The following is a 21009-nucleotide window of genomic DNA, read 5'->3' on the forward strand; positions in this document are numbered from 1 at the left end:
GTACGTTGACTTTAGACTTCTGGCCTTTGAAACTAATTTCCCTGGTACGCAGGCATGGAACATGTGGTTATTTGTTATGACAGCCCTTCAAAGCTAGTACAGCAGCCCTGGAGCTGAGGCCAAGGTGAAAAGATGAGCCCTCTCTCCCACCTATCTCTTCACTCAGCATCCCATTTTGGGGGAAGGGTATTTTATTATCAGATTTGGTTATCTGCTAGAAGCCCCTAGAAGTCTCAGCTAGGTGTCAAGAACCTACTACTTGAGCCTGGTGGTAGTGCACATCCTTAATCCCAGCACTTGGGAGGCAGGTGGGCGGATCTCTTGAGTTCTAGGAGGACCAGGGCTACACAGGGAAACCCTGTCCAAAACAAACAAACCAAAAGAATAAGAACATCTGGTTAAGAAGTGTGAAGGTGGAGATAGATATTTGACTTCAAAGGTATATGAAGAACTAGTTCCCCTTGAAGAGTGATAACTGTAAAATATTTTCTAGGGCTTGAGTTCTTTGGTAAAGTGAGGGGAAAGAACTACAGCCAGAGATTTACTTTAGAGGGAAATTAAGATGGTAGAATGAATAGTAATCATTAAACTTCCTGTTGTCTATTATATACAGGTCCAAAAATTTATAGTTTCAGTTCTGCAAATGACTCCGGTGGTTCTGCAAATCTGGACAAATCTATTTTGAAAGTGAGTAAGCAAGGTTTTGTTTCATTTCCAGAAGTATTCTCATTAAAGACAAGCAAAGACTTGTCAGCAGTTACGAGCCCTTGCTGCTCTTGTGAAGGGCCCAGTTTGTTTTTTCAAGCACTTCCATCAAGCAGCTCACAGCTGGCTATGCCCCCAGCGCCTCTGCTGGCCTCTGTAGGCACCCGTGTATACACAGCATGCACAAACACAAGTGACCACATCGCTCTCAAAGTTCTGTTTTCAAGTGATAAGAAAATTACGAGATATTTGAATTTTTTATAAGTAATACCCTAGTTACTAAGTAGATGTAAGTCAAACACATATTGATAGCTTATGAGAATTTGAGGGAGAAAGGAAGCTGGCCGAAGCTTCCTTCAGCCCTCATAATGTCTTCATAATTTACAGGTCAGTTTCTAGGTGGTGACATTAACACTTACTGTATCTTTTTAAAGCATTGCCACACTGGATTACAAGGTTCTGTTTGTAATTTTCCCGGACTGGGCTAAATGCATGATGTATGTTTTTATGCCCACTAGGCACCATTAGTTCAGTAATAAAGGGTAGCTATTTTTTGTGGGTAAAACACGTGTGTATTTTTTCAGTTAAAAATATCTAAACAACAAAAGATAAATGACTTGTAGCAAAAATAGGAAACAAAGTGGGAGCCAAAAGAATGTACGCCTGTTATTACTCAATAGACTGACACTTTAAGTTGGTGTGTCCTTGTTTCGTGTAGTATCCGGCCTGTGAAGCTGCTGCCTGGGGCCGCTTTACCTCAGGCAGGTTTCCAGGTTCTGACCCTAAGGATTCTGGTCTCATAGGGTAGGGTTTGGTGATCTTCACCCTGGCTACCCAAGAGTGAAGAGTGCCTCGAGAGGCTTTTATAAGAGGGTTTCTCCCTTTGTTTCATGTGATGCTCTTCCATATCCCATTTTTCCTACCTGTGTTATGGGAATAGGATCAAATGCATGGTAATCCAAAAAAGAAAGCTAGTAACTTTATCTCCTTTTCTCTAAAATTGTGGGTCTGGTTGGGAGAAATATAAAAAGGGCTGTATGATTTGCACATATTTTTTGACAATTTAGTTTCTAATTACTGTAATCTTTCTTGACCTCAACAGGTGGTAATTAATAATAAATTAGAGCAAAGAATTATTGGAGTGATCAATGAGCATAAAAAGCAAAATAATGACAAAGGAGTGATTTCTGGAAGACTTTCTGCTAAAAAGTTACAGGTATTTCCCGCCACCACATTTCTTTTCCTTGAGGCAGGATTCCTCTGTACCCCACGGTGGCAACTGGGGCTGTTTTTTTCCCTCTTTTCGAGGTGGGTATTGAATCCAGGATGTTGTGCATTTATTGGGGATAATTTAGAGGCAGCTCTAAATATGAGATAAATGTGAATTCTTTAAACTTCCAGTGGGGGCTGGAGGGATGGCTCACAGGTTTAGGGCACTGGCTGCTTTTCCAGAGGTCCTGAGTTCAATTCCCACCAACCACATGGTGGCTCACAACCGTCAATAGTGAGATCTGCTGCCCTCTTCTGGTGTGCAGGTGTCCATGCAGGCAGAACACTATATAAATAGTAAATAAGTGAACTTCCAGCGGGGTCACAGGTAGCCGGTTTCTACCCGCAAGCACAGGTTGAGGATTGGCTCTGGTACAATTACACACAGAGAAATGGCGAAATGCACAGTGAGTTACATTCCCAGGCTACATCATTGGGTACCTGTATGCTACACTCTGCCCTGCATTTTACTTACATGCTCTGACATGATAATCCCACAAGGAAGGTGCAAACTGATTTTTTCAAATGAAAGACTTGAGACTTGTAAAGTGTCAGATTATAGCATAAAGTTATTGATTAGTACGTATCGGAATAAACAGAATCTGAATTTGAGACCAGTTCTGCTCAGCTTTTTAAATATCATGCTGTAGACATACACTTAAATGCCTATACAGAGACATGTTCGTTAAATAAAACACTGAAGATGATTCTCAGTAATTGCTAAGGAAGAGTTCCTTTCTACTGAGTAGACCTACATCAGACATGTTGAGAGTTTGTAAGAAATTAAGAAAAGGCTGGATAAGGAAGTTTCTAACACTCTGCTGAGCATGGTGGCACCCACCTTTCATCACAGCACTTGGGAGGCAAAGGCAAGTGACTCTCTCAGTTTAAGGCCAGCTTGGTCTATATAGCAAGTTCCAGGACAGCTAGAGCTACATGATAGAGATTCTGTCTCAAAAAACTAGAAGAATAAAAAAGAGAGAGAAATCTGTTGGTTCCAAATTCTTAATTAATGAACACATTTAACCTTTAACCATGAGGTGTGAGTTTCCTAGTCTGCAGCCTCCCTTCCGTTCTTTTTTACCTCGGAGTGGAGATGCAGGAGATTGAGCCCAGAGTCATTAGCATATTAAGAAAATACTCTCCCACTGAGCTACCTCTCAACACTCCACACAAAATATTTTGGAATTATAGTATATTCATGTCTGCTTTAAAAGTAATGAGCAGATGAAATTAGGAATGTACAAAGAGGATTAAATTAACAAATTAACATATTTCTCTTTGATAGGATTTATACATGGCTTTACAAGCATTTTCCTTTAAGACTAAGGATATTGAAGATGCTATGACCAATACGCTCTTGCATGGAGGTGACCTTCATTCTGCCTTGGATTGGCTCTGCTTAAATCTTTCAGATGGTAAACAGTATTGTCATTATTTCCTTTTTTAAAATAGGCTATGTTGCCTGGACTTTTAGTTATAAATTAGCGCTGTCCTTGCATAAATAGTAACTCAGCCCAAGGTTGTGGTTGTAACCGTTGGTAGGGACCTGAAGTCCATAAGGCTTTGTAATTGATGGTGGATACAGCCACAAAATGGCAAGTGAGACTGGTTAATATCCTTTTAAAGAAAATATTGGAGCTTAACTAGTGAGGTTAAATAGTAGCTAGAAGTGGGCTAGTAGCTAGATGAGGGCATATACTTCTATATATAAAAATCTGATTTCTCCTAGGATTTCTGTTAAATAAGGATAGTATGGAGTTAGATGCTCTAAGTCTTGACAGGGTTTATGTGTATGCTTAAATATGTGTGTGGTTGATATATCATAAGCATATTTATCTCCAACACATTTTTTTAAAGATGCTCTCCCTGAAGGATTCAGTCAAGAATTTGAAGAGCAACAGCCTAAAAGTAGGCCTAAATTCCAGTCTCCACAAATACAGGCTACTCTTTCACCACCGTTGCAAACAAAAACCAGGAAACAGGAAGAAGACCCTAAAATTAAGGTAATTTAAGAATTGAATATTTAAGGGGTTGGAGAGCTGTCTCAGTGGTTAAGAGGACTTGCTGCTCTCTTAGAATACCTGAGGTCAGTGTCCAATAATACATCAGGCAGTTCACAGCTACCTCTAACTCCAGCCCCAGAGAATATGATAGTCTCTTCTGGAATCCACAGGCACCAACACACATGTGGCATACACATTAAAAAAATATTAAAAATAAAAAACCAAAAAACCAGGCTTCAGTCTCAGCAAGCCCCTCTGGGCCCTATTTAGTTGGCCCTGTTGGTCTTCTTGTGGAGCTCCTGTCACTTCCAGGTCATTTTCTCTTTCCTCCCGCTTTTCCACAAGACACCCTAAGCATCACCCAGTGTTTTGCTGTGAGTCTCAGCATCTATTCTGAGACACTGCTGGATAGAGTCTCTCAGAGGACCACTCCTGTCTGAAAGCTGAGCAGAGTATCATTCACAGTGTAAGGGGTTGGCACTCTCCCGTAGGGTGGGTCTTTGGTTGGGCCAGGCATTGGTTGGGCATTCCCTCAATCTCTGCTCTATCTGCTCTATCTTTATCCCTGCACATCTTGTAGACATGATAAATTTGGGGTCGAAGTTTTTGTTGGGTGGGTTGGTGTTCCCCTCCCTCTACTAGGAGACTAGTCTAGTTAATTGTCCTCTTCAGCCTCTATGGTCTCTGCTTCTAGGAGTCTCTGCTTGAATCCCCCTCATATCCTCCCAGGAGCCTACCCTGACTTAGGTCTCCAGCTTGTCACAGAGATAGCCCCACCCTCCATTTCTCTTTCCACTACAAGCCTTCTGTCCTCTCGCCCTTGCTCTCCTCAGGTCTACTCTCCACCCTCTTAACTCTCCGTGCCCCTCTCCTACCTGTTCACTCTGTTCAGCCACTACTCCCCTTCTGAGTGAGATTCATGCGTCCTCCCTTAGATTGTCCAAGGACCATGCATAGAATGGACCTAGGCCCTCTACAAGGATGTAGCAGATGGACAGCTTAGGCTTCTTGTGGGTCCTTTAGGAAGAGAGTGGGAACTGCATTGGACACAGACTCACTTGCCAGTTTTTTGATCACTTCCTCCTGGTGGGGCTGCCTTTCCAGGCCACAGGGGAAGAGGACATGTTCAGTCCTGAGACAACTTGATGGGCTGGGGTGGGTGGGATAAAGGTGGGATATTCCCCATCCCACCTTTTCTGAGGAATAGGTGAAGGGGGAGAAAGAGGGTAGGACTAGGAAGGGATGGGGGAGAGGGGCTACAACCGGGATGTAAAGTGAATATAACATAGATAAATTAAAAACAAACAAACAAAAAAAAACCCCATAGGCTGGAATTGGTGACACATAACCTGTAATTCTGTCATGCAGGAAGCTCTCTAGGGTAAGGCTAGCTTGGCTAGATGGTGAGACACTGTCTCAACAGAGGTCTTAGTTAGGGTTTCCATTGCTGTGAAGAGACACCATGGTGACCATGCCAAGGCTTATAAAGAAAAACATTTAATTAGGACAGGCTTATAGGTTCAGAGGTTTGGTCCATTGTGGTCATGGCAGAAAACATGGAGGTGTGCAGGCAGACCTGTGTGTGGTGTGCGGGTGGTGCTGGAAAAGGAGCCAGGATTCTGCATCTTCATCCGAAGGCAGCAGGAGGAGAGTGGCACTGGAACTGACTTGAGCTACTGAAACCTCAAGCCCCGCCCTTCCAGCAAAGCCACACCTACTTCAACAAGGCCACACCTCCTTAGTGACCAAGCATTTAAATGTATGAGGCTTTGGAGGCCATTCCTGTTCATACCCACACAGAGAGAAGGAAAAAAAAAAACAAACATTTTTAAAAATCAGGATGAGTCACATGTGGTTCATAAGAACGTAAATATTGGGTTTCAATAGCGTTTTTACTTGTTAAAATAACTGAACAGGTTTCCAGGCTGTCCTGTCACTGTTTGTCTCCCTTTTTATTGTTACAAATGACCCCAAGAGGTAGTGGCTTAAATCGGGCTCCTTGTTTTGCTGCTTCTGTAGTCAGCGGCAAGTCCCTCTGTTCTAGAAGGTGCAGGCGGGAACATCCAACATGGCCCCTTCACCCATCCGAGGTTCCTGGAGACCAGCCAGCCTTCCCTTTCTCTACATAGTCTCTACACATGATTGCTTGGGTTTCCTCACATGTGGTTGCAGAGGAGCTGGACTTCTTACATGCCACCTGGCTCCCTAGAATAAGTGAAATCGCCCTTGATGATTGTAAGGGATTGGCTCCAGGACCCCCAAGGATGCCAACCTCTTCAGGTACTAACGACACATATGTAAGAGAGCACAGTGTGTGTTGGGTTGCCTAGTCTCTCCTATGATTCAAGTCATCTAGAGTATTTATAATCCTTACAATGGGGATGCTACATACGGAGTTATTATACTGTGCTATTTGGGAATCAATAGCAAGAAAAAAGTCTCACTTTTAGTGCTGATACAAGTTTATCCTAAATATTCAGTATCTAAGGTTGGTTGAGTCCACAGCTGTGGGTCCCACATGTATGGATGTCCGTCTGTATTTCAAGGTTAATGAGCCTGTGGGTACACATTCTGACTAAGTCCCTACTGTAAGCATGTCTGATAATATTCTGGTTGAAGAAAGTCCCATGGCCACGCCCAAAGGAAACTATAGGAAGATGTAAATACTGGGGCAGTGGGAAATGGGGTTCATTGGGGCACTTCTCTTAAGTACTCTATATCTTATCAAATGTCTTCAGCAACACTCATTTTCAAGGGTTCCACTTTTTTTTTTTTTTTTTTTTTTTTTTTTTGCTTTTTTGAGACAAAGTTTCTCTGTAGCCATGGCTATGCTGGACTCACTTTGTACACTAGGCTGGCCTTGAACTCAGAGATCCACCTGCCTCTGCTTCTCAAGTGCTGGGATCTTTCAAGGGTGCTACTTTAGTTCTTTTTTATTGTATAAAGTGATGCACTTATACTAGAAATGTAAAGGCAAACATGCTTTTCTCGTTTTTGTGTACTGTTTGGTGGGACTGGCTGTGTATCCCAGGCTGACCTAAAACTCACAGGCCTCCTGCCCCGACCTCCCTGGTGCTGGGATCATAAACAAGTGAGTGATCATATTCTTAGGCTTCTGTAAATGCAGGCTGCTTTAGAATGTTTAGTTTGTTTGTCCTTTCCTACAAATCAAATAACAGGACTTTGGCGGTTTTCACATCTGCTGTCTTGTAGTAACTAATGAAAGTGCAGCCTAATAGTCTTGGCATTTTTTCCTTTTTCTAACTCAACCTTTCTGATATTTGTTTTCTCTTTTTAGCCAAAAAAAGAAGAAAAAACTATGGAGGTTAATATGAAAGAGTGGATCTTGAGATACGCTGAGCAACAAAATGAGGAGGAAAAAAATGAGGGCTCTAAAAGCTTAGAAGATGAAGAAAAGTTTGATCCTGTGAGTAGAGCTCTGAATCAGGCCTCCAGAATCCTAGGTGTTGCCAGGCACAATTCTTTGTTATTTATTCTCACTTGTGAATTGGAGAAATAACTCTTGGACGTGATGTAGAAACTAACAGAATAACATACAGGTAAAAAGTTGGCACATAGAAACTAGTAAGTGCTAATTACTTTTCTCCCATGCTCAAAGATATAAACATGAAATATTTTAACGTGAGTGTTATCTGTAATTAGAATGTTAAATTCTTTTTTTTTTTGAGACAGGGTTTCTCTGTGTAACCTTGGCTGTTCTGGGACTCACTTTGTAGACCAGGCTGGCCTCAAACTCACAGAGATCCACCTGCTTCTGCTTCCCAAGTACTGGAACTACAGGTGTGTACCACCACGCCCGGCTGTATGTTAAATTATTTAAGTAATAGAAGAAAGGCAAAGCATATTCCCATATTGAGGAAGCCAGCAGTTGGGAAAGAAAAATAGGTCTCTTAAGACAAAATAGAAATGTGAGGTCAAATGTGTTAAGTCAGATTTCTACCACTGACAAAAGAGCCTAGGGGGTCAACTTTAGAATGTTAAAAATGCTTATTTTGCCTCCAGCTTCAGAGGGTTTAGTCCGTGAGTATTTGGCTGCCTTACTTGGAGTCCTGTCGTAAGGCAGGTGATATGATGGCAATGTGGGGTAGCAGAGCTGCCGACCTCATGGTGGACGGAAAGTAGAAGAGACTGGACTCACAATGTCTCCTTTAAGGGCACACTGCTCTTTCTCCCGTGTCTGACAGGCCCCATCTTCTGCAGCTCTGCCACATTTAGCCGTTAGCACATGGGCCTTTGAGACACATTTAAGATCCAAAACAGTAACATTGAAAAAGTCAAGTTATAGGTAGAAAATGTAGCAGACAAAGAAGTATCTGTAATTATATGAAGAACTTTTTAAGAGTGAGTGCTCACAAAAGGAATATGAATGAACAATAAATACGTTAAAATAATTCAGTGTTACTAGTCATGAAAATAGAAAACTATAATGAGATGCCACTATATATTGACCAAAATTTAAAGATCAGTAGAGGATGAGGCATGCTGACCCTTCATCATTAAGTTTAACACACATTTGCTGTCACTAAAATTCTTTCTCGGGGAAGTTGGACAACATTTGTTCACTCCTTTTTTTTTTTAAGACTTATTTATTATGTATACATTATACTGCCTGCATGTACAACAGCACACCAGAAGAGGGCACCAGATCTTATTACAGATGGCTGTGAGCCACCATGTGGTTGCTGGGACTCGAACTCAGGACTTTTAGAAGAGTCAGTGCTCTTTAACCTCTGAGCCATCTCTCCAGCCCCTGCTCACTCCTAAAGTCTTATCTTAGTTTGCTTTCTCTTTCTGTGATAAACTCTTGGGCCAAAAACAGCTTGGAGAGGAAAGGGTTACTCCAGTTTGCACTGCATCCTGAAGGGAAGTCAGGGCAGAAACTCCAGCTGGGCAGGAACCCGAGGGCTGAAGGGAAGCAGAAAGCATGGAGGAGTGCTGCTTACTGGATCACTCCTCCTGGCTTGTTCTCCTGCTATCTTCCACAACTCCAGACCACCTGCCCACGGATGACACTGCCTGCAGCGGGCTGAGGCCTCCCACATCGATCACTAATCAAAAACAAACACACACACAAAATGCCTTACAGACTTACATAGACACGGTGATGGGATCATTAATTTTCAGCTGAGGTCCGTCTTCCCAGATGACTCTAGCTTGTGGCAAAATGACAGAAAACTAACCAGAGCAGGCCTCAAGGAAATACCAGTTTCAGTTCTGCCACGTTTCACCCTGGGGAACCAGTGAGTTTATTAGGTTTCCTCACAGAGCATGAGTGGAGAGGTAAAGCAAGGAGCATGGTGACCCTAGAGCGGCCGTGCTGAACTGTCCACACCTGGCATGGACGGTGGGTCATGTGTCTGAGTAGACCTAGTCCCCTCACCATAGTCTTCCCCAGCCTATACACCCTAGTGTCACCACTAAACCTGGAGACCACGTGAAAGTTGAGCAAAACTGCATGCAGATAACTGGGAGGACTGGCCAGAATGCCATTTCTGGGTCCCATGATCCAACAACTTTATGTACACTGACTGAAAAAAATTAAACTTTGTATTCAGTTTTTACTAGCCACTTTATTCACAGTGGCTGAATACTACACACAGCCCTGTCTGTTCTAGGCAAATGGATAAAGAAATTGTGGTAGGGGTTACAAAATAGCACGTCTTATATTATGGAGCCATTTGTGTAAAAGAAAAAATACTGACACACATCTGTACTGTATTTGAAAAGATATAAAAAAACCTTTCACTAACGTTTAGAGCTAGAGTGGTGGGGAGGAATCGAAACTTCCTCTCATAGTCTGTGCAGACAGATTCTCAATTGTGGGTCTTAGAATCGTGCACATATAACTTTATGTAGGGCAGTAGAAATCGACTTTTCAATTCAGAGAAGGGACTCTTCTGATTGGAGCATTGGCTCACAACTTTAAAGTGAAATTTAATGGATACAAGAGTTCCAATGGGGGTGGGGGTAGGTGGAGAGATGGCTCAGAGGCTCAGATGGCTCCAGAAAATCCAGTACAGGCTTGATGGCAGGTGACTGCGAAAAGAAGCTGACACATTTGGTCAAGTTCAGTAGTGTTTAAGGTGGTTTACAATATTGAGTACTGTGGATAATTCATAAATCTTACCTACCTTGTTAATTATCATTCTTGCTCCTATGACTAAAACTGGAAAGGAAGACAGCTGTTTTAAAGCAGACATCAGTGATTTCTTTACTATGAAGGCTAAGGAACACTTCAAAGAAATTATACAAATGGCCAATAAACTATGAAAAGGTATCCCCCATCATTAATTTCCAGGGAAATGCAGATCAAAACAATGGCACTATGCCTTCTCACTCATTGGGATAACTTCTTCCAACATAAAAGGAGCTGCTAGAAATGTGGGAATACGAACCTTGTCATTGGTGGAGGAATGGAAAATGCGACCATTGTGGAAAATGGTTTGACAGTTTCTTAAAAAAATGGAATACAGTTACCATGTGTGTTATTTAGGGCTCTCTAGAGGAATGGAACTGATAAAGTGAATAAATGGATATTCGAAAGGGGGATTTATTAAGCTAGCGCAGCAGAGGTGGTTCAGACAGTCAACAGGGGCAGTCTCCTGGCAGAGCTGAGCAGCATTAGTTGTCCAGTCCCTCGACTGCGTGCCTCAGCAGTCCCAGTCTGGTGCCGAAGTCCAGGAGGATTCCTGAGGAGCTGCTGGCTTTCAGTCTGTGTTAGGACTCTAAAGGAGCTAGATTGAGTGCTGGCCGCAGCAGCAGGGTAGACAGATCTGCCAGCAAGAGTGAGGGTGAAGCAGGCAAAGCTTCCTCCTTCCATGTCATGTGCGCTGCCACAATATACCCAGATTTTGGGGGGAGGGGTGTCTTCCTTCTAATAATCTGATTAAGAAAATCACTCGGGGCTGGAGAGGTGGCTGAGCAGTTAAGAGCACTGTCTACTCCTCCAAAGGACCCCAGTTCAGTTCCCAGCACCCACCTGGCAGCTCCCATCTGTCTGTACCTCCAGTTCCAGGGGATCTGACACCCTCACACAGACACATGCAAACAACGTACATAAAACTACAGTGCAACACCAATCCACATAAAACTAGAAATAAAGGATTAAAAAAATAAAATTTGAAAGAGAAAAAAGAAAAATCCCCTAAAGGAGCACCCAGCAGCTTGGGTTTAGTTGATTCCAGATGTTGTCAAATTAGCAACCAAGAGTAGTCATCACACTGCATGACCCAACAATTCTACTTCGAATATGTACTTCAGAGACTTGAAGTCAAGGTCTGGGGAAATGTATCGGTACACTGTGTTCATATCAATAGCTAAAATGTTGAAGCAATTTAGTGTTAACCAAAGAATAAGCCAGGAATTAAGGAGTGTGTGTACAGACAGAAGAAAATTCTTGGCACAAAGGACAATGCTGATGGATCTTGAGGACGTTGTGCTCGCAGGTGGAGCAGTCACAAAAATCAAATGCTGGGTGCCTCTACATAGAGGAGGTATAGAGAGCAGTCAGAGTCACAGAGCAGAAAGGCGGAATAGTGCTTTCCAGGGGCTGCCGGAGGGGAAGGAACGGGGATGTACAGCTCTCGACTCCTGCAGCCTGTAAAGTTGGCCGGTCTGTGATTGGGGTGGGCTGCACGATGACAGGGGCGTACTTTACAGCACTGAAAAGAAAACCAAGAGTGGTGGGATGCGTAAGTGGAGGGATGGCGGCCTCATCTTCCGGAGGGAGGTGGGAAGGCTGAGGACGAGTGCTGGATCTGAGGCAGAGCTAGGTCTCCCAGCTCTTCCTCTGTTCTACAGAGCGGCCCCCAGCATAGGTAGTTGTGCTTACTGGGTTGTTTTGCTGTCGTGATAACCATTATATTTCACAACATCGCATGCGTGTGCCTCCTCTCACATGCTGCTGTGCTTCTAGTCTGCTGTCATTGTATTAACCAAAGGAGAAAGGTTGAACTCTCTGCTCTGTAGCTTTTGCCCAGTAGAGCCAGAGCCTGTGTTTTCTGAGTTTTCCTCCACCCTGTCATGTCTCTTGCACTTGTTTTGTTTCTCTCTGAAAATTTCTGGAAGTAGATTTTCTAGGTCTAAGGATCGTAGGTTTTGATACAATGCAGTGGTCACAGATAAACTGTTCTTAGACTTTTTATTTTCTTTTTATCGTTCTACTTGGAAAAGAATCAAAGGTACTTGAACCTTGCAGCCAAACTTCTAGATGCAAAGGAGCAAGCAGCCACCTGTAAACTAGAAAAAAACAAGCAAGGCCAAAAAGAGGCCCAAGAGAAAATAAGGAAGTTTCAAAGAGGTAAGCACTTTCGATGTTTACTTGTAGAAGCAGAATTTTGTGTCTGAACTTTTCTAACAGTTTAGACTTACAACTAGTTAACTTTTAATATAACATGCCAAATGATAAATGCTCTTGATGTTGTAGACTTTATAGTCTCTGTTATAACCTCTCAAGTGTGTCAGCATAAAGGAGCCCTGTCAGCTTAAAAATGAAGGGCTGTGTTGTAATCAAACTTTATTTGTGGACACCAACTTATATTCTTCATGTAATTTTCAGGTCACCAAATGCAGTTTTTGGTATATTTGTGTGTGCACATGTGGAAGTCAAGTGCCAATGTCAGGTCTCATCCTCCGTTGCCCTCTACCTTATTTTTGTTGTTTGCTTGTGCCTGCCTGCCTTCCTTCTTCCTTCCTCCCTCTCTTTCTCTTTCTTTTTCTCTTTCTCTCTGTCTCTTTCACTGTCTCTGTTTCTCTTTCTTTGTGTGTGGGGGTGCTTTTGAGACAGTCTCTCTAAGAGGCGTACTGAAACTATGTAGAGCAGGCTGGCCTCAAACTCACAAAGACCTGCCTGCCTGTACTCTCAAGTGCTGAGATTAAAGGTGTGCACCTTAATGCCCAGATCCAACTTTATCTTTTGAGACATGAACTGAAACATCTAGAGCTGCCTTTCGGTTTTATCTAGACTGACTGGAGGCAAGCCCCTGGAATCCGCCCACATCCACACACCTCTTCCAAGCCCTGTGGTTGCAAATGTACACAATTACAGCCAGCTTTCACTTGGACACTGGGAATCTGAGCTCAGATCTCTTTACCCACTGGCTGTCTTCCTAGCCCCTCTTCTATTCATTCATTCACTCATTCATTCATTCAGTTTTGGTTTTGAGATGGGGTTTCTTTTTGTAGCCTGAGCTGCCCTGGACTCCCTTTGTAGACCAGGCTGGCCCCAAATTCACAGTGATCCTCCTGCCTCTGTGTCCCCACGTGCTAGGATTACAGGTGTGAGCCACTGTGCTGGGCTCTCTTTTATTTTTTAATTATTGTGAAATGTAAAGTGTACTAGCTCAGGAGGCATACAGAAACAGGCAGTAGGCTGGATTTTGCTGTCGGTCATAGTTTGCTGATCCTAGATTTATAATGTGAAATGCTACCTTCATTTCTTTCTTCTATACTTTTTTCTAATGGGGGTGTTTATTTTTATTAATCTATTGTATTTACTAATTTTTTGTAGTATAGATTATGAAAGTTAGTAAATGAAGTAACTGGTTATAAAAGAAAAGGAAGACGTGCTGTTTTTAAACTGTATTTACAAAATACAAAGCATAAGAAGCAAGTATATAAAAATAAATGTATTTTTTTCTTGGTAGAAATGGAAACTTTGGAAGACCATCCAGTATTCAACCCAGCCATAAAGATTTCACATCAACAAAATGAAAGGAAAAAGCCTCCTCTAACCACAGATGGTGACGGTGCTTTAAACTTTAATTTGTTTGAGAAATCTGCAGCTGCTAATGAGGAAGAGAAAGGTAACACTAGGGGGGCATGGCTGCTGCTTTGCATTGTGGCACACTCTAGACTGACAGTAACATTTTGCTTTCATAGTTTTTTGGTTTTTGGTTTTTTAAGTAATAATGATTGTGATGTCTCATTTGTGTAGCATTTTGTCATTTCAGAGATGTCATCCCATCTCTCACTGGTTCATTGTCCAAACTTGACAGCCAGTGTTTAACTGCCTAGATTCCTGTTTGTGTGTGGTTTGTACACATGGCGGCCGAGGAGGCCTAAACGGGGTGTTAGATGTCCTAGAGCTAGAGTTACACGCAGCTATGAGCTGCCTCACATGGGTGCTGGGAACCAGACTGGGATTCTCTGCAAGAGCAGTATATGGCCTTAGCCACAGAGAGCTATCCCTTCAGCTCCTGAAAAAGTTTTATTTTTATCAGATTGGCCTTTGGGCATGTCTCTGGGGGGGTTCATTTCATTGGTAATTGATGTAGAAGAGCTCAGCCCACTGTGAGGGCACTGTTCTCAGGCAGGTGGGTCTGCGGCTGTGTAAGAAACCCAGCTAAGCATGAGCCGAAGCTGAGCCAGCAAGCTGCATTCTCCAGGGTTTCTGCTCTGTTTCCTTGGCTCTAAGTGAATTCCTGCCTTGATTTCTCTCGGGGATGGACCTGAGAATTGTAAGCCAAATCACCCATGCGTCCCAAAGTTGTCTTAGTCACAGTGGTTTTTAACCACAAAATAAACCAGGACTTTGTTGTGGAAAATATGAATGAGAGTTTGTGTAAGTGCAAGTTCTGTGTTTAAACCTATTTGTTGCTTCTGCTCTTTTAATCTTGGGGATCAAATCCAGGGTTTTACACAGACAAGCAAGTGTTTTGAAGTGGTGTTGTGTCCCCAGTTCCTCCAGTGAAAACCTTTAGTAACATCAGTAACAAGCCCAAACCTTTCTTCATGGCATTTGAGAACTTTTGCATTCTCATTCACTTGTGTCTTTGCACTTTGCTCTCCAGTGTTCTAGCTGCTTCATTTGTTGTTTGATAGTTCCATTCCTTTGCTTTCTACCCTAAGTGCCATGGCACAACTCCATAAGTTTCCATGACCACAGATGTGAGTGATCTTACATTTCTGTGTGTTGCTGTACACACTAGTCATATTCTTCTCATGTTCATCAGATTATATTATAGGTCACTCATATTAAATGGTAGACATTTTTTAATTATTCATTTATTCAGTAATATTTATTGAATAATTATTGTGGGAATAAGAGAAGTTATGTGAACAAAATAACCCAGTCTCTTATTTGTGTAGTCTAAGTATGGAATGTGAGTGCAGATATTTTTAAATCATGATTTGTACTTTCAGAGAACATAGGCTTTTCATAGAGAGAGAGGAAGGCTGCAGAGATGACCTAGCAGTTACGAGCACATACTGCTCTTGCAGAGGACCTGAGTTCAGTTCCCAACACCCACTTTTGGTAGCTTGAAACAAACTGGAACTTGGGCTCCAGAAGGTCTGACACCCTCTTCTGGCCATCTGTACTCATGTGCACATACCCAGACACAGACACATATTTACAGACATAATTTAAGGTATTATTATAGTAATAATAATAATAATAATATAAATAGTAATGGTGATGATAGAGCAGAGAGGTCTAATTTGAGCTGAGGCTACCCTGTAGGTAATATTAGTTCTGAGGATTATCTGAGAGCCTGACAGATATCAGGCATTAGCCTGGCAGCAAGTTGGTGGAAAGAACTCCCAAAGAAGAGAGATGGTAAGTTAAAAGTCTTAAGGTAAACGCTATTTGATAGCATCACTTTTCAACTAGATTTTTGTAATCAAGATGTACTCAATCTGTGTTATTTGATGTGGTAGCTATTAGCAAAACATGACTATTGAGCACTTACGATGTGTTGACTAGTATAGCTGAGAATTTGAAATCATAATTGATTTCTCACCATAAGGCTGGTAGCTACTAGACCATTTAAAAAATTGCCTTGAGGGCCAGTGTAATCACAACATTAGGGAAGGACCGCATATAATAGGTGGGGGCCGACACAGAAGTGCTTTAGGGCAGTTATAAAGAATGAGTACTTAATTGTAGATGTACCAGTGAGCCAGTAAAAGGGGTGTTGATGGTAATGGCTGTGTTAAATAGAGAAATGGAGTCTGACATATTTTTTCCAGTGACTTCATGGAGGGCATCCTACCAAATAGTGTCATTCAGTAAATATGAGTGTGCATAAGGTCCTGGAGGTGAGCCAGGTGTGGTACACACCTCAGATCCCAACAAGGAGGATCAGGAGTTCAAAATCATCCTTGGCTACAGAAGCAAGTTGTGGGTCTTTCTGGGCCATGTCTTGAAACCCTGTCTCAAAACTGACGGCCGCAACAACAAAAAGATTGAGATGTTCTGTGGTTCAGTCCATGAAGAGAATTGCATCACTTAGAGAAGATCAACCCTTTGTCTGTTCCTCTCTCACCTGTTCTCTTCAGAAATGTGTTCCTTAAAGGGGAGCATGCTGCTTGCTCCACAGAGAATCTATGTTGCTGTTGCTACTATTAAAGAACAAGTCTTTGCCTTCCATTTAAGGTAAAAAGAAAGAACTTCATGATGTAAGGAATTTTGACTACACTGCTCGAAGCTGGACTGGAAAATCTCCCAAACAATTTCTTATCGATTGGGTCAGGAAGAATCTTCCCAAGAGTCCAAATCCTTCCTTTGAGAAAGTTCCAGTAGGTAGATACTGGAAATGTAGGTATGTTTCTCTGGCTAACTGAATGAACTTTCTGTTTATCGTAAAGTATGTAAGCATTTAGAAATGTTAGGCTTGCTGGTTCATGCTTGTAATCCCGGCACCTAAGAGGCTGAGGCACAAGTTCCAGGTTAGCCGGGGCTACAGAGTGAGTTCAAAGCGAGTCTGGCCAATAGAGTGAGATATCTTAAAAGCAAAACACAAATCAAGTAGGCATTTAAAAACTCTCACTTCCTCATTTCCAGTTCACATTGCTTATAAATCATTATCTAATGCAGTGCCTTCCATGGAAAAAGTAATCATTGTAAGTTTAAGTTTGATGTTAATGAATTTCTGACTTTTTGGATTTGACGTCATCAATGTTTTTAAAGGTTTTCTTGTTATATGTGTGCTTCTTTTCAGGGTTAGGGTCGTCAAGTCTGAAGATGATGTCCTGGTGGTATGTCCTACAATCTTAACAGAGGATGGCATGCAAGCTCAGCACCTGGGAGCGACACTGGCCCTCTATCGTCTGGTGAAAGGGCAGGTGAGCTTCTTCAGGCCTACGATGGTTCAGAACTCACTGCAAAATGATGGCCATGCACAGTGCTCATCCCTGAGGCAAAACTCCACAGTCTGAAAGCTCTGAAATCCAAGTCCTTCTCAGCGCAGACATGACGCCGCAGTGCAAAATTCTGCACCAGGGAATTTGCTTTTGTGAATAAAATTGTTGAAAGTATTGCATAAAATTATTTTCAGGCTCTCTATGGAAGGCATATTTAAAGTAAAAAGAATTTGTGTTTAGACAGTCTAGCCCCAATGTGCCCTATTGTCCAGTGTCCTGAAGTCTAAAATCCAAAACTTGTAGTTTCAAGTATCTTGGATAACAGATGCCTGTTCAACAATAAAATTGTCCCATAAAACTCAAATTTTCAACTTAAAAATATAGACAAGTGGTTTCATTTTTTTCAATTTCAGGTGCTTACAGTTTAAAGACTAATGTATGACTGAAGGAAGAGGCTCTTTGCAAGAACACAATGCTCTTTATAAATTTTAGATTGCCAGCATTTTTTTTTTTTAATAATAAATGTGTTTTTCTGCCTTCATGGCAAGTGTCTTAGTGTTCTATTGCTATAAAGAGGCACCATGACCCCGGAAACTCTTAATTTATTTTTTAAAAAGGCATTTGGTTCGGGGCTTGCTTATGGTTTCAGAGGGTTAGTCTGGAGTCATAATGGCAGGAAGCAGAGACAAGCTGCTGGAGCAGTAGCTGAGAGCTCTACATCTTGATCTGCAGGCTACAGGCAGAGAGAGAGAGAGAAAAAAAAAAAAAACACTGGTCCTGGTGTGGGCGTTTGAAAACTCAAAGCCTACTCCCATTAACAGGCTTCATCCAACAAGGCCACACCTCATCATCCTTCCAAATAGTTCCACTAACTGAGCACTGAGCATTCCAACATGATCCTTTGGGGTGACTGTCATCCAAACCTGCACAGGAGATTAGATAGTAAGCAAGAGTCCAAACAGCTGTTCTTTTTCAACTTCTGTCAAAGTTCATAATGCCTTATTCCTCGTATTTTGAAAAGTAAAGTACAATAAGCTATATATGCTTGATAAAAACAACTGTTGGTGTCACAGAGGTCGCTGTAGGTTCTGCAGGAGCAGAAAAGTAGAATAACTGAAGGTTCCACTTGGTGTCATCCTTTAAAAATACTCTGACTTATAGCTCTAGTCCCCTGCCAGATCTTACAGGAGTATCATATTTCCAAGAGCTCTGTTGATCGTCTACATCTTACAGAGTATCCCTGCGGGAATACTTCATAAACCGTTCACTCCAGTTTACCGTGCTCTGAAAGTGAGCACTTTACAGGTACCCCACTAGCTAGTTTTAGATGCAGAGACAGAAACCAGAGTTTAACTTACTCCTGCGCAGTCACGTAGCCATTAAGTCAAGGAACCTGACTATGGTGTGCCATTTATGAACTGGTAGTCTATGCATGTGTCTCTTATATTTAATTGATGACTTTAAAATTTTAAGGTAAAGCTACATTTTAAAATACAGTCGACTGCTGTGAGTTCTCACTGAGCACTGTAAAACACAGCTGCTGTTTCCCTTTCAGTCTGTTCATCAGTTGCTCCCTCCCACGTACCGAGACGTTTGGGTGGAATGGAGTGATGAAGAAAAGAAAAAAGAAGAACTAAATAAAATGGAAACCAATAAACCACGTGACCTTTTTATTGCTAAGCTCTTGAGTAAGTTGAAGCAGCAGCAGCAACAGCAGCAGCAGCAACAGCATCCTGAAAATAAAAAAGAGAGCTCTGAAGATCCTGAGGAATCTTGGGAAAACTTAGTTTCAGATGAGGATCTTTCTGCACTGACGCTGGAGCCCACAAACGCAGAAGACCTGGAGCCTGTTAGGAACCTCTTCAGGAGGCTGCAAAGCACACCCAAGTATCAGAGACTGCTGAAGGAAAGACAGCAGTTGCCCGTGTTCAAACACCGGGATTCAATTGTGGAAACCCTAAAAAGGCACCGGGTGGTAGTCGTGGCAGGCGAAACGGGGAGTGGCAAAAGCACCCAGGTGCCACATTTCCTACTGGAAGACTTGCTTCTGAATGAGTGCGGAGCAAGGAAATGTAACATAGTCTGTACCCAGCCCCGAAGAATCTCAGCAGTGAGTTTAGCCACCAGAGTGTGTGATGAATTGGGCTGTGAAAGCGGACCTGGGGGAAGGGTAAGGCTTTTTCTCTCCACTCTGCCTCTGTGAGTAATGGTTTGGCTCTGCTTTGCTCTGGGAACCTGTACAGTGTACCAATTCTCGCAATGGAATATCTAGGTGTATGTTACATACTTACCACTCGGAGACTAAAGACAGGTCAGATTCCCTTTACTGTCCTATGTGGCTTATTGTTTCTGTAAGTCTTTTCTGTGGGATGTATTCTAAGAGGTTTCATTCTTTTCAGTGAAGAGAACATGAAAGGAAGATAGATAAACATATTAGATTATTCAGAAAAGAGAAAAAAGACAACTGATGGTTCTGAAGAGATGGCTCAGAAGGTAGACGCAGCTTATGCATAGGCCTGGTGACCTTGTTGTTGAATCCAGACCCTACAGGATGGCAGAAGAGAACCAACAGCCATCCTCCTGTCTCCACATGTGCACCATAGTTTGCAGGAGCCTACACTCGCACACACTAAATAAAACATAAAATTTTAAATTGTCAAAACAAATCTTACAGCTTCATGCAACTGAAAAACCATAGAAATATACTTTTTTTTTTCTTTTTGAGGCAAGATTTCATTATAGTAGCCCAAGCCATCTGTGTAACTCAGTCTGGCCTTAAAACTCAGAGCCGTACCACGGCCTCAGCCTCCCGAGTGCTAGGAGTACAGGTGTGAACCACCACGTCCTGCTAGAAATAAGTCTTGATAGTCAAGTGCATAGGCAAATCTGCCAGACGGTTGCATGGAGCACCCAGATGGGTGCCCATGCTGACTCCTTGCGGCTCGTTGGCTCGCTTGTGAGAACTGCATCCACTCTGTTCTCCCGACAGAATTCTTTGTGTGGCTACCAGATTCGGATGGAATCTCGAGCCAGTGAATCTACCAGATTACTGTATTGTACAACAGGAGTTTTGCTGAGGAAACTTCAGGAAGATGGTCTTCTGACTGACGTGTCTCATGTCATTGTGGATGAGGTGAGTAGGTTTTATAATCGCATCCAGACAACTGCTAACCATGTTGCATTAAACAGATGTCGCCGGTGGCACTAACACACTATGCTTACTGCATTCCACATGCCATCCATGTAATGATTTAGTCACAGCCAGCAAATGTCTTGTGTTAATGGAAGTGCTCAGTAAATGCTGTACCCTATCTGCTTTGTGCTTGATGTCCTTCAAAGGATCACACAGACACAAGCACATGTTCATTTATTTTTCCAGCATCGCAGTAGAGTGGATGTTTTTATTTTACGGAGATTCATTTGTATAGCTAGAGGCTCTGACAGTGTTCCTTTCTCTGTACTCAGCCCCCACATTGACAGGTTTCAAGACTGGTTCTCTCTTTTACAGAAGGCAAGAAATCATCAGCATGTATTTTTTTTTTATTGAAATATCCTTCCATACCAATCAAGCTTGAGTGTACACTTGAATTATGCCCCCTTATTCTGACTGTTTCAGATATCTACCAGCCTACTTGAGTAAACTAATTTGCTAATTTTTTTCAAGAAGAGCTATATAACACTTTTCAGAAAGTGCTGTTAACTTTCTAGCAAAGCAGAATTGCTTACACCTGTAAATCTTAGTACTTGGTTGACTGAGACAGGAGGATTGCCTCAGGTTCCTAGCCAGCATGGAACAGTGTGAAACTACCTCAACATGCCAAGATAAGAAAAGCCTGATGTAAAGTTCGTTATGACTGCCTATTAATTTACTAGACATAAAATGAGGTGTAAGAGGGTTGCCATTCTTTGGGTTTTGAGGCAGGGG

General features: G+C 42.3%; 1 protein-coding gene across 1 annotated transcript in view; it reads left to right on the forward strand.

The window, feature by feature from the left end:
• Positions 1 to 21009, forward strand: part of Dhx29 (DExH-box helicase 29) — a 48535-nt gene that overhangs the window by 7460 nt on the left and 20066 nt on the right. The window contains exons 2-12 of the mRNA XM_021638903.2: positions 614 to 687; positions 1808 to 1921; positions 3263 to 3392; positions 3835 to 3980; positions 7279 to 7407; positions 12174 to 12300; positions 13646 to 13804; positions 16378 to 16543; positions 16943 to 17066; positions 18640 to 19254; positions 20074 to 20217. Of these exons, the coding sequence (XP_021494578.1) occupies positions 614 to 687; positions 1808 to 1921; positions 3263 to 3392; positions 3835 to 3980; positions 7279 to 7407; positions 12174 to 12300; positions 13646 to 13804; positions 16378 to 16543; positions 16943 to 17066; positions 18640 to 19254; positions 20074 to 20217 (1928 nt within the window). The remainder of the gene's footprint in view (positions 1 to 613; positions 688 to 1807; positions 1922 to 3262; positions 3393 to 3834; positions 3981 to 7278; positions 7408 to 12173; positions 12301 to 13645; positions 13805 to 16377; positions 16544 to 16942; positions 17067 to 18639; positions 19255 to 20073; positions 20218 to 21009) is intronic.

Source organism: Meriones unguiculatus, chromosome 6 (genome assembly GCF_030254825.1).
Source record: "Meriones unguiculatus strain TT.TT164.6M chromosome 6, Bangor_MerUng_6.1, whole genome shotgun sequence".
Taxonomy (NCBI): Eukaryota; Metazoa; Chordata; class Mammalia; order Rodentia; family Muridae; genus Meriones; species Meriones unguiculatus.